Source organism: Scylla paramamosain, chromosome 18 (assembly GCF_035594125.1).
Source record: "Scylla paramamosain isolate STU-SP2022 chromosome 18, ASM3559412v1, whole genome shotgun sequence".
NCBI lineage: Eukaryota > Metazoa > Arthropoda > Malacostraca > Decapoda > Portunidae > Scylla > Scylla paramamosain.
In genome coordinates this window covers 1660447-1672867 of record NC_087168.1, presented here as the reverse complement: position 1 = coordinate 1672867, position 12421 = coordinate 1660447, and the positions used below count along the sequence as shown (strand labels likewise).

Below are 12421 nucleotides of genomic sequence, written 5' to 3'. Positions count from 1 at the left end.
CTCTCCTCCACCCTCTGACTACTTCATGCTACCTATTAAAATTCCTCGCAATGATGTTTTCCATGCCCTTGCTGGCCTAAACCCTCGGAAGGGTTATGGACCTGATTAGGTCCCTCCTATTGTTCTCCGAAACTGTACCTCCGTGCTTGGACCTTGACTAGTCAAACTCTTTCAGCTTTGTTTGTCAACATCTACCTTTCCTTCTTGTTGGAAGTTTGCCTACATTCAACTTGTTCCTGAAAAGGGTGACTATTCTAATCCCTCAAACTACCGTCCTATTGCTTTAATTTCCTGGCTATCTAAAGTTTTTTTAATCTATCCTCAACAGGAAGATTCTTAAACATCTATCACTTCACAACCTTCTATCTGATCGCCAGTATGGGTTCCGTCAAGGCCGCTCTACTGGTGATGTTCTGGCTTTCCTCACTGAGTCTTGGTCATCCTCTTTTAGAGATTTTGGTAAAACTTTTTGCTGTTGCCTTTGACATATCAAAAGCTTTTGATAGAGTCTGGCACAAAGCTTTGATTTCCAAACTACTCTCCTATGGCTGCTATCCTTCTCTCGGTAACTTCATCTCAAGTTTCCTTTCTGACCGTTCTATTTCTGCTGTGTTAGACGGTCACTGCTCTTCTCCTAAATCTATTAACAGTGGTGTTCCTCTGGGTTCTGTCCAGTCACCCACTCTCTTCTTATTCATTAATGATCTTCTAAACCAGACTTCTTGTCCTATCCACTCCTACGCTGATGATACCATCCTGCATTTTTCCACGTCTTTTCATAGACGTCCAACCCTTTAGGAGGTAAACATTTCACGCAGGGAAGCCACAGAATGCTTGACTTTTGATTTCTCTAAAAATTCTGATTGAGGCAGAGCAAACTTGGTATTGTTCAATGCCTCAAAAACTCAATTCCTCCATCTATCAACTCAACACAACATACCAGACAACTATCCCCTGTTCTTCAATGACACTCAACTGTCCCCCTCTTCAAAACTAAATATCGTCGGTCTGTCCTTTATGTATAACCTGAACTGGAAACTTCACATCTCATCTCTAGCTGAAACAGCTTGTATGAAGTTAGGTGTTCTGAGACGTCTCCACCAGTTTTTCTTACCTCCCCAGCTGCTAACTCTGTACAAGGCCTTATCCGCCCATGTATGGAGTATGGTTCACATGTCTGGGGGGGGGGAGGATCCACTCATATCGCTCTTCCAGACAGGGTGGAACCAAAAGCTTTTCATCTCATCAACTCCTCTCCTCTAACTGACTGTCTCCAGCCTCTCTCTCACCGCCGCAATGTTGCATATCTAGCTGTCTTCTACCGCTATTTTCATGCTAACTGCTCTTCTGATCTTGCTAACTGCATGCCTCCCCTCCTCCCGCGGCCTCGCTGCACAAGACTTTCTTCTTTCTCTCAACCCTATTCTGTCCACCTCTCTAATGCAAGAGTTAATCATTCATCCCTTTCTCTGGTAAACTCTGGAACTCCCTGCCTGCTCCTCTATTTCCACTTTCCTATGACTTGAATTCCTTCAAGAGGGAGGTTTCAAGACACTTATCCTTTAATTTTTGACTACTGCTTTGGACCCTTTTCTTGGACTGGCATCTCAGTGAGCTTTTTTTTTTTTTTTTTTTTGTATTGGATTTTTGTTGTCCTTGGCCAGTGTCTCTCTTACATAAAAAAAAAAAAAAAAAAGACACCTTTAGTCCTTGAGACAGAAAGAATTGACGCTAACATGAGATACACCAAGACCAACAAGGGTGACGATGATGACGGCACCAGAAACACAACTCTCACTTGGACATAAACATTAATAGCAACTCTCCCTGCAGGTCTCGGCTGGGCTATGGTTATCGTTGCGTACTTCACATCCATGTATTTCAATGTGATCCTGGGTTGGTCCTTCTTCTATTTGATATTCTCATTCTACTCTCTGCTCCCTTGGAGTCATTGTGATAATGACTTCAATAGCCCAGGTGAGTGATTCAACTTGCACTGGAGTATATATGAGCACCCAAAAACTCTGGTGTACGAGTATAAGAGTAGAAATCCGGTACTCGTATATACTCATCCACGTAAAGATTTGAGCTGTACTTTTCCAAATATCTGTTCTGTGATGGAAAGTGATTACTACTTGTGTTTTTCGTCTTCCCTTGCATTAGACAGTTACAGAGACAGTTAGAGAGAGAACAACAAAACAGGCCTAACTAGCAGGGGTGGAAGGACACAAATCCCGGTGACCATTTTATTTATTTTTTTTTAAGTGACGGAAGTTGTAGTTAGTGACAGATCATGACTTATTTGACTGTCATGCTCTGTGAAGAGTTCCTTCTAGTGCCAGTTTCCTGAGATGTTAGAGATACTAAGAAAGTGCAAGACAGAATAATAATAGGTGTTTTAGAGTTAAATGAAGAATGCAAAATGGAAATTTTCTGTTCCAGAATATTACATATAATATTGAACATTAGCTACACCCTTACACAGCCACAAGTATGACATTGGTTGGTAAGAGATTATCCACACTGAAATATTTGGAAGGCTAAGTGTCCAAGCCTCCTAGCAAGCAGGAGCGAAGGCATGTGGCCAGTGTCGTAGGTTTAAAAGTGACCAGCTAGTTTCAAGTGACCAAGTGCGTGCGCAGCCCTATTTTGACTGTCAGACGTATGGTTCATTTAATCCCAACCACGGCAACGCACAGATCTCCCTGAGAGAGAGAGAGGGAGAGAGAGAGAGAGAGAGAGAGAGAGAGAGAATTGAAATACATCACTGGTGCCTTCAACATGCCTTATTAATCTACTGCAACATGGTTACATTTTTATTTAAATTCTTTCCTTCTGTCTAACATTCGCCAAACTCTGTGTATGCTAATCAGTCACTTAATAAATCATCTATTTCTCTCTTCCTCAGTGTTGGACACATACATCGTTAGATTGAAATATTTCGGGTTTTATGGAAATAACCCTAGCCTACTAATTTCAAGACAGGGAATATTACTTATTTTTCACCAAAACTACAATGTTCTTTTTTTTTATTTTTAAATCATAATCTACTCCTTGAAAGGATTAGAAATTCAATTAATGAGCAGAATTAATCTAAACCTAGTTAAACGAAAGTAAGCCTAACCCTCTGATGGAGAGCTGAATTAATCTAAACCTAGTCTAAAGAAAGTAAGCCTAGCCCTCTGATGGAAATGGTAATGCTTTTTTAATATTCTCTGTTATTTATCAATATTTCTGAAAAATTCCATACACCCTATGTGTATGTAAGTATTATTAAAGTTTCTAACCAAGGAGGCATTGTAAATGAAATGAGGATTACTGGTAGTGAAATTTTCAGCAGCTGGTGAAGTGATTCACGCCGCCATCCAAATTCTTCTTAAATTTTTTTGATATTACTATTATAGACTACAAAACGTTGTTGTACTGTTAAATAATTTTAATATACGACTTGCGAAATAAAACAAGTTCAAGGGATAAGAACTTGTGATATTTGCAGGAAATAAATGCACTGGTAAGAAATAAATGCATTGGTCAGTTCCACTACGGAGGCCCAGTTGCTCCCAAGCCAGCGTTACCACTATTTGAGAACCAATTTCTTCCTGTCTCTTTTTTAAACCTAAATTTTTCAATTTAAATTATTTCTTCCTCTGTCCTGGTTACTGATCCTAAAAATTTTGCTTACATCCCCCTTGTTATAACCCTTATACCACTTAAAGACTTCTTTCAGGTCACCTCTTCACCTACATCTCTCTAAAGAATATAAATTTAACAGCTTCAATCTCGCCTCGTAAGGAATACTTCTCATCCCCTGCATCCTTTTAGTCATTCTCCTTTGCACTGACTCTAATAGACCTATATCTTTCCTGTAATGTGGGGACCAGAACTGCACAGCGTAGTCTAGATGAGGTCAAATATAATATAACGTCAAGTATAACTTTAATATTACTTCGGGCCTTCTACTTTTAACTCCTAAAAATTAATCCTAATACTCTATTTGCTCTGTTTCTGGCCTCTATGCATTGCTTTCCTAGACGGAGTTCAGACCTAACTATAACTCTTAAATCTTTTTCGTACCCTGAACCTGCCAGTTTCGTTGTTTATTGTGTATATACTGTGTGGGTTTCCTGTACCAACGCTAAGTACTTTGCACTTGTTGATATTAAACTGCATTTGTCATTTGTCCGTCCATTCATTCATCTTATCTAAATCTACCTGCAAGGCAATGGCATCTGATTCTGACCTAATTAATTTGCCTATCTTTGTTTCATCCGCAAATTTACTAACATCACTGCTAATTCTATTATCCAAGTCATTGATATATATTAAGAACAGCAATGGCCCTAATACTGATCACTGTGGCACCCCACTAATTACATGACCCCACTCGGATTTAGAGCCGTTTATTACAACTCTTTGTCGCCTGTCGCTTAGCCATGACCTTACTCAGCCTAACACCTTCCCATCTATCCCGTGTGCCCTACCCTTTCTCAGGAGTCTTTGATGGGGTACCTTGTCAAAAGCTATACTTAAGTCCAGATATAAGATGTCATAACTATCACCATTATCTACTGCCTCGTACACTTTACTGTAAAAACTTAACAAGTTCGTGAGGCAAGACTTTCCCTTCGTGAAGCCATGCTGTGACTGATTTATCAAGTTATGTTTGTCTAAATGCCCCTTAATGTTCCTTGCTATTATTGACTCCATTATTTTACCTACAACAGAAGTTAAGCTGACAGGAGTATAATTACACGCTAAAGTTTTATCTCCTTTCTTAAAGATGGGTACTACATTACTGGTACCTCACCTGACTCAAGTGATTTCCTAAAGACAGAAACTAACGGCTCGCTAATAACCTCATTGTATTTTTTTAAGTACTCTGGGATATATTTCATCTTATCCTGGTGTCTTGAAAATTTTTAGCCTATATATCTCCTCTTCTACCATCTCCTTAGCTATGGTAATATCTGTCAGCTTCTCATTCTCATCTGCTCTAAACATCTGTTCACTATTTGGCATATCCTGCATGTTTAGCTAATATCTGTCAACTTCTCATTCTCATCTGCTCATTCTCATCTGCTCTAAATATCTGTTCATTATTTGGCATATCCTGCATGTTTTCCTGGATGAAGACAGTTAAAAAATACTCATTCAGAATTTTACTAATCTTCCCAAAACTAACCAGCTTGCCATCTGCTGCCTCTAATGGACCTATAGTTTCCTTATTCTTCGTCCTATTTACCTGATAAAATCTCTTGGGGTCTGTCTTCGCCTGGCTGTCTACTTAATTCATAACTACATTCATAATTGCTTTTAGCTTTCCTCGTTAACTTCCTGACAGTTCTAACTAATTGATTATATTGTGGCCTTAAAACCTCTTTAGTTTCTTATATATACTTCTCTTCCGCCCTATATAGTATTTTAACCTAACAGTCATCTATTTAGGGTGATTATTCTGTGAGCATATTGTTCTATGCGGGATGCTTGCTAACTGTCCTGTATGCAATTTATCTACGAAATATTTATACATCATATCTACATTTACTTCACCTAATCCCCTCATATCGGCCCCTTCCATCTTCTCCACTCCCTCATCTACTCGCCTCGACCTCACCTCTCCCATCCCAGTATGATCTGACCCTCCAGCATACCCACACACATCTCCCCGTCTCTCCCTCCTCCGTCCCTTCCGGACACTTCTTCCCTCTTCTTGCCCTTCACCCTCACACCTCTCCTCACCCCTCTCATCCTGCCTTATCTCTCTCAACTCCGTCCCGGACCGGACCTCACCCTGCATCAGTTGCCAGTCAACTCCTAGGAAGTATCTTTTTAATTCCTCAAAATCTGCTCTCCTAAAGTCAGGTATTTTACTAGTGCTTTTGCTTTTAAAGTTTCCTGACATTTTAATTTGTACCTAATTTCCCAATGGTCACTGTTACCTAGCTGTCCTCCAACCTCTACCTGCGTGACTGCTTCCTCCCTGTTAGTAAGAATTAAATCTAGAATGTTGTTCACCCTTGTGTGTTCTACGACTACCTGTTTTAAAAACTTATCCTGAATTACCTCAAGAAATTCCTCTGCTTCCCTGTTATATATATATATATATATATATATATATATATATATATATATATATATATATATATATATATATATATATATATATATATATATATATATATATATATATATATATATATATATATATATTATTTTCGTATCCAGTACTATTATTCTTACTTTTTTTGTGATCTTCGTTGCCTCAATAAAATCTACTTTTGGTTTCCAATGGACCACACTCGATAGGGACGAGTTCGCTCCTCCCACGTACCCCTGCGGTATGCGTACCACAGGTCGAGAATTCCTGCTCTAGCTGTAGCAAACTTAGAGGAGAGGAAAGCTAAAGCTGGTGATGGAAAGGAAGAGAGCCAGAATGTGCTGAACTTGGGAGTTAAATTGTCAAAGAGGACTTAGATGAGAAGTATACAGCACAGATTAATTTAGTTTGAGGGCAACTCTGAAGTCAAAGCAGGATGGTAGAAAATTCAGAAGACTCAAGAGGGTGGGCACGAGAGAAATTAAAAGGTTTAGTGGGTGGCAAGAAACTTTTTTGTCAATACCTGAAGAGCAGTCCGTCCTGGGGACATTTCTGGTCCCCTCCCCAGACGGGGACTACGAGGCTGGTGTTGGACACGCCATTTTCTGTTTTGATTGAAATGTGTACGTGTGCTAGGTACGTGTAGTGCTGTATGAGTGAATCGAGATGTTTTTAGAAGGCAGAATGTGGCTGTCCCCTTGTGTTGTGAAACAAAGGGAAATGTACAGGGAGGTCACAGTTGTGTTAAAAACAAGTCTTGTGAGACTCCCTGGGAGTGATTATTGTTTCGGTAGGTGTTTGCTGAATATATGTATACATACATACATACATACATACATACTGCTCTCAGCCATTGCCCTGCCGTGTTTTGATAAATAACAAAACATGTGCTATTTTTGTTCATACAAGTACCCCATGGAAAACAAGAAAAGCCTATGTTTTGAGGATGTTTCCTAAATGGTCGCTAAAACTATGAAAAATAACCATAATGGATAATTATGTATGCTGAAGCGCTCCTCTCTTCTCAAATGTTGTCTGTAAAAGTATGGCAGAACACTAAGTAGTTATTTGTCTATCAGTAAATTGTTACAATTTTTTCTACCTTGATAAATTTTACAATTTTTTCTCACATAATAGTAGTTTACGCCAAGATCAACATACGTTAAATCAGCGCAACTATCCTTAATATACTCGTACTTATGATTATGAATGGATATGTAAGTCATGAAACGTTTTTACTTTATTTCGTGGAATTTGTTATACCTATTTGCATTTGTATTATAATAAGTTTGTGACTAGATTAACAGACAACCTTTCCCCTATTTTTCCTTTTTATTTCTTATTACTGTTTTGTTTTTCTCGTTCTTCACTTCGTCGTGTCATTCACGTCATCCTTCATGATTGTCCTCTCTCAATTTCTTTCTTTTCTTCCTCTTCCTTTTCCTTGTTCCTCGCTTTGTTTTGTAGGATGCTACTACGAAGAAGGCGCCGCTTTGTGCAGAAACCAGAGTCTCTTCTTCTTCAATCATTCATGTTTATCCCTGGAGGACTACTGCGGCCTGGAAGACTTGCTCCCGTTTAACGAGACGCACTGTCAAAACTCTGCCAACACTTCCTTAACGCCCACTGAGAAAGTAGTCACCAGGATCTCGGCAAGTGAAGACTTCTTCAGGTAACAAGTGAAGGAATCAGGAAAGTCCTTCATTACGTAACTGTGTGTAAACCTACAAAGCATATTTTCGTCTTCAATGATAGCCTCTATATTTTTCTCTGTATTGCCTCCATCGATGGCCGACTGTGATGAAGAGCTCACTTGATCATGTCAAGAACGCGATTCTCGGGTACACACACACACACTCTTAACTAACTGTCGTCAGGCTTTCAAGCTGCGCCTAACTTAAGCTTTCCATTCTCTGCTGATTTTTTTCATGAATATAAAGTATGAAATAAATTAGCAACTCCTTGCCTACCCTCACTCACACCAATGTCTACCTGCTGCACTAGACTTCCCTTCTAATATTGTGTTTGCAGTCTTCTGCCTTCGATGCCTCATGCAAGGTAGAATCGTTTGGTCTCCTTACAACTCTGTACGTTTCAGGAATCGTATGTTGCGGGTGACTGGTTCCACGTGGGAGGACATGGGCGATATGCAATGGGAGCTGGTGGGTTTAATGGCGCTTTCTTGTGTAATTGTGGGCATTTGTCTTTCACGAGGGATTAAAACTACTGGAAACATCGTCTACTTCACCGCTCTCTTCCCTTACGCTGTGATGTTCATCCTCTTCATCAGAGGTGAGATACTTTCTAATCCAATAGAGTAGTATTTCCCACTTGGCGAAATATTAGCGTTCCAGGAGGGAAATTTATTGAGGGAAATAAGAATTATTTTTAGGCGACAAGAAAAAATTAATAGAATATGACAAACTTTTTTCAGACACTATATAAAAATACAGATCAACATTTATACTATGATTGCCTGTAGTAGTGACTTTACTCGATATTTTTTGTCGAAATTCCATAATTTTTTGGTAACAATATGATAACTCTGTGTTTTGAACCTGGCAATACAGATATAGCTAGGGCGGTTAATGGGTAGAACAGTGAGTTCAGTTGTTGCTGAATGACTTACCAACTGACACCTGCTGTTGCTGTTCCACTGTCTCCAGGATTGTTTACTTCTTAAATGAATGAGGTATGTCAATGGATTTTTCATAGTGCACTGTAGGTATTCTTTAAAATGTGATGTTCTTGTTTATTAAATATTAATTGCTAGAAGTATCAATACTTAGTGGTTATTTATAGCATCTTGAGATCTCGATTAGGATTCCTTGTTCATTATAATTATCGATATTTGTTGGTTATTCATAGCATTTTGAAACCTCGTGTATGACTTTTCTTTGTCTATGTGAAGGGGGAGATCAGAGCAAGTGAATTGGCTGAAGGGGGAAAAGACAGACAAAAAGGTCGGAAACCATTGCACCAAAGTGAGTTGCAGATCTTCAGCACATGTAGCTCAAGCTTCGTGGCACGTTGGGTGCCATAAACTGCCTGTATCAATGACACTTAAACATATATAAACCATGGTAGGAATCACCCTGGAGGGCGCGTACAAGGGCTTGGAGTTTTACATCCTCAAGCCAAACATGACCCGCCTGACGGAAGTAGAGGTGTGGTGTGAAGCAGCTGTGCAACTCTTCTTTTCCACGGGGATCTGCTTCGGCTCTCTTATTACTCTTTCTTCTTACAACAAGTTCACAAACAATTGCATGAGGTATGTATGACTTGACAGTTCTTTGAATATACATATATGACTCAAAACAGGATTGGTGTTATGAGTTTCTTTTTCCTGTACCTCCTTTCTCCATTCTTGTGTGTCCTTTATCTTCAGGACGACTGTCAACCTGTGTGGTGAAGTGTTACCGAGTTGGTAAATGTTTATGCTAAATGTTTGTGAGTATTTGTTAGCTGTTCTGGATGTGAGTATTTGTTAGCTGTTCTGGATGTGAGTATTTGTTAGCTGTTCTGGATGTGAGTATTTGTTAGCTGTTCTGGATGTGAGTATTTGTTAGCTGTTCTGAACCATCTATCTTTGTTGTTCTCTAGTCTATGAAGTAAGTGCTGTTTTAGCAAGCCATTGTTGGAGTATGACATGATGTGTTTTGTGGAGGATAGCGTAGCTTTAATGTTCCTTTTTTTTCATTAGGGATGATACTGCGTGTTTCTCCCTTCAAGAAGCAGTTTGGTGTGTAACTAGTCACTTTTAGGATAGTTCTAAAGGCCTTGTTTTCTATTTATTGTAGTTATTCTCGTTTGATATTAGTATATGGGAATACTTCTTGGCAGCATAGAATCTTGGGAAGTGCTAAATGTTTCCAGTAAGTTTTGCCAATCAGGAGTCTGTTAGTGTTCTTTCCAACTACAGCTACTCAGATGTTGCCCGATTGTTTGGCGTTAATGACTCTTTCATGAACCTTGCAAAACATTTCTTTTATTGGTAATAATTACTCCGAGAGACTTAATATCAGGTTTGATTTTGATGCCATTTAAGTTGTCCAAGCTTATGCTCTTGTTGTAAGTCTTTGTTGAGAGTTCACACGCTTCAACTGTCTCCGTTGCGATGATGATCATGTTTTGTGCCTTTTCTTCACTGTGTGTCAAGAATAAACCATAATCAGCAAAAAAACAAGAATGGTATGAAATATATCTCATCTCTGAAGTAGCTGGTTCAAGTGCAGTATGATGAAGTGGGTCAGTAGCAGGAACAGCGACGTAGAACCAGTGCAGCTCTGCCTAATGCCACTGGTTACGTCCAGGTTTGTCATGATCTCATTGTCATTCATTCTGGTAGATCTCGCGTACTACGTCAGTGTTGTAGCTACTTGGTTTGGGGTTTGTTTATGCTTTCTTTTCCCCTCTTTATAAATATTGCAGCTTTTTCTGGGTCCCGTTGCTTGCGAATGAGTCTCTTAGACTTTCATAGATATTATCTCGAATGTTATGGTTTTGTTTCTCGCTTGCTTTTGTTTCTCAGGGAGAGAGAGAGAGAGAGAGAGAGAGAGAGAGAGAGAGAGAGAGAGAGAGAGAGAGAGAGAGAGAGAGAGGAAAAAAAGATAGGAGCATATATATATATATATATATATATATATATATATATATATATATATATATATATATATATATATATATATATATATATATATATATATATATATATATATATATATATATATACTCGTATATGTAAAATTTCAATTTGGTGGACTTTTCTTTCCTTCTTCCAGGGATGCGTTTGTGGTGACTATCACCAATTGCTCGACGTCCGTCTTTTTTGGGGTGGTTATATTCTCTGTGTTGGGCTTCTTGGCCAATGAGATGGGCGTCAATGTCAACGAAGTAGCGGCATCAGGCTCGGGTTTGGCCTTCGTGGTGTACCCTGCTGCTATAAGCCTCATGCCTATTCCGCAGCTATGGTCTGTCCTTTTCTTCCTCATGCTCATCAACGTCGGCTTCGGTACCCAGGTAATTCTACTTCTCTATTTTCGTTCTCTTATTCTCGTTCATTTGTTTTTGATGAACGTCTCGTTGTGCTTCTTAGCTTACCTTACTTATGATAAGGTAAAACCATACAGCTTTGTAGCAGCGATGAACCATAGGGAATAATATTCAATAATAACGATCATTCTTCTAGTTCAGCATGGTGGAGGCTGTTACCACTGCAATCGTCGACCAGTTCGAATCGTTACGGAAGAGGAAGCCACTGGTGGTGATGGGGACGTGTATCTCTCTCTTCCTGATGGGACTGTCCATGTGCCTTCAGGGAGGGATCTACATGCTGGAGGTGTTCGTATTCTACTCGGCGGGTGTGTCTGTTCTCATCATTTGTATCCTGCAAATGATCGCCGTTATTGGCATTTTTGGTAAGTACGCCGATGTGCAACTCACCACAAGGACTTTAAAATCAGGTGTTGGACTCATGATCACTGGATAGAGAGCTTGGAACTCCTAATATTCAGTCCTACTCGTATGTGTAATATTGGAACCCTTACCATTTCACACATCCCATCCTCTTGCTCAAGAATTACAGTAAAAAAAGATCGCTAATCAGTCGAAGACTGTAACTGAACGAGCACAAACTGAAAACTGCCATGGGAAAGTGAAGTGTGTGTGTGTGTGTGTGTGTGTGTGTGTGTGTGTGTGTGTGTGTGTGTGTGTGTGTAAGTAAGAAACAGACTCTCTCTCTCTCTCTCTCTCTCTCTCTCTCTCTCTCTCTCTCTCTCTCTCTCTCTCTCTCTCTCTCTCTCTCTCTCTCATTTGGCCCCATACCCAGATTCTTACATGTTACTCAATTCCATTGTCTTTCAGGTTTCCGCAATTTGCTCAATGCGGTCGAGGAAATGAAGATAAGGGTTAGGTTGCCTCTACGCATCTACTGGGGAGTCACTTGGCTCTGTCTTACTCCTGCTTCTCTCATCGTACGTATTAAATATATTCTTGAAAATGTTATCTCAGGTAAGTCTCTCTCTCTCTCTCTCTCTCTCTCTCTCTCTCTCTCTCTCTCTCTCTCTCTCTCTCTCTCTCTCTCTCTCTCTCTTTAAACTATATTTACAGCGTGAATATTATTACAAAATTTAAACTTAAGGTTTCTTGCTTTCACAAGCAAATATTTTAAAAGTCTTGATATCATTTATTTTCACAACACTAGCGGTGTAAGACGCGCGCCCCTCCAGACATTGGCAGCCACTTTTGCCTGATGTGTGGACAGTCGGGTCACATCAGGTGTGGCCCGCGTGAAGTGGTTCCACAGGCGCGCTGCCCTGGCTTTGA

The 12421-nt window shown here is 39.7% G+C and overlaps 1 protein-coding gene across 4 annotated transcripts in view; it reads left to right on the top strand.

Annotated features, from left to right (window-relative positions):
* The window catches only part of LOC135108979 (sodium- and chloride-dependent glycine transporter 1-like), a 61382-nt gene that overhangs the window by 31371 nt on the left and 17590 nt on the right, over nucleotides 1–12421 (top strand). For 2 of the 4 annotated variants that reach the window (XM_064019899.1, XM_064019897.1), the window contains 7 exons: nucleotides 1834–1977; nucleotides 7565–7769; nucleotides 8196–8389; nucleotides 9185–9368; nucleotides 10879–11116; nucleotides 11286–11514; nucleotides 11960–12069. In XM_064019899.1, coding sequence (XP_063875969.1) covers nucleotides 1834–1977; nucleotides 7565–7769; nucleotides 8196–8389; nucleotides 9185–9368; nucleotides 10879–11116; nucleotides 11286–11514; nucleotides 11960–12069 — 1304 coding nt within the window. The remainder of the gene's footprint in view (nucleotides 1–1833; nucleotides 1978–7564; nucleotides 7770–8195; nucleotides 8390–9184; nucleotides 9369–10878; nucleotides 11117–11285; nucleotides 11515–11959; nucleotides 12070–12421) is intronic. The other 2 variants (XM_064019900.1, XM_064019898.1) reach the window with 1 other exon arrangement.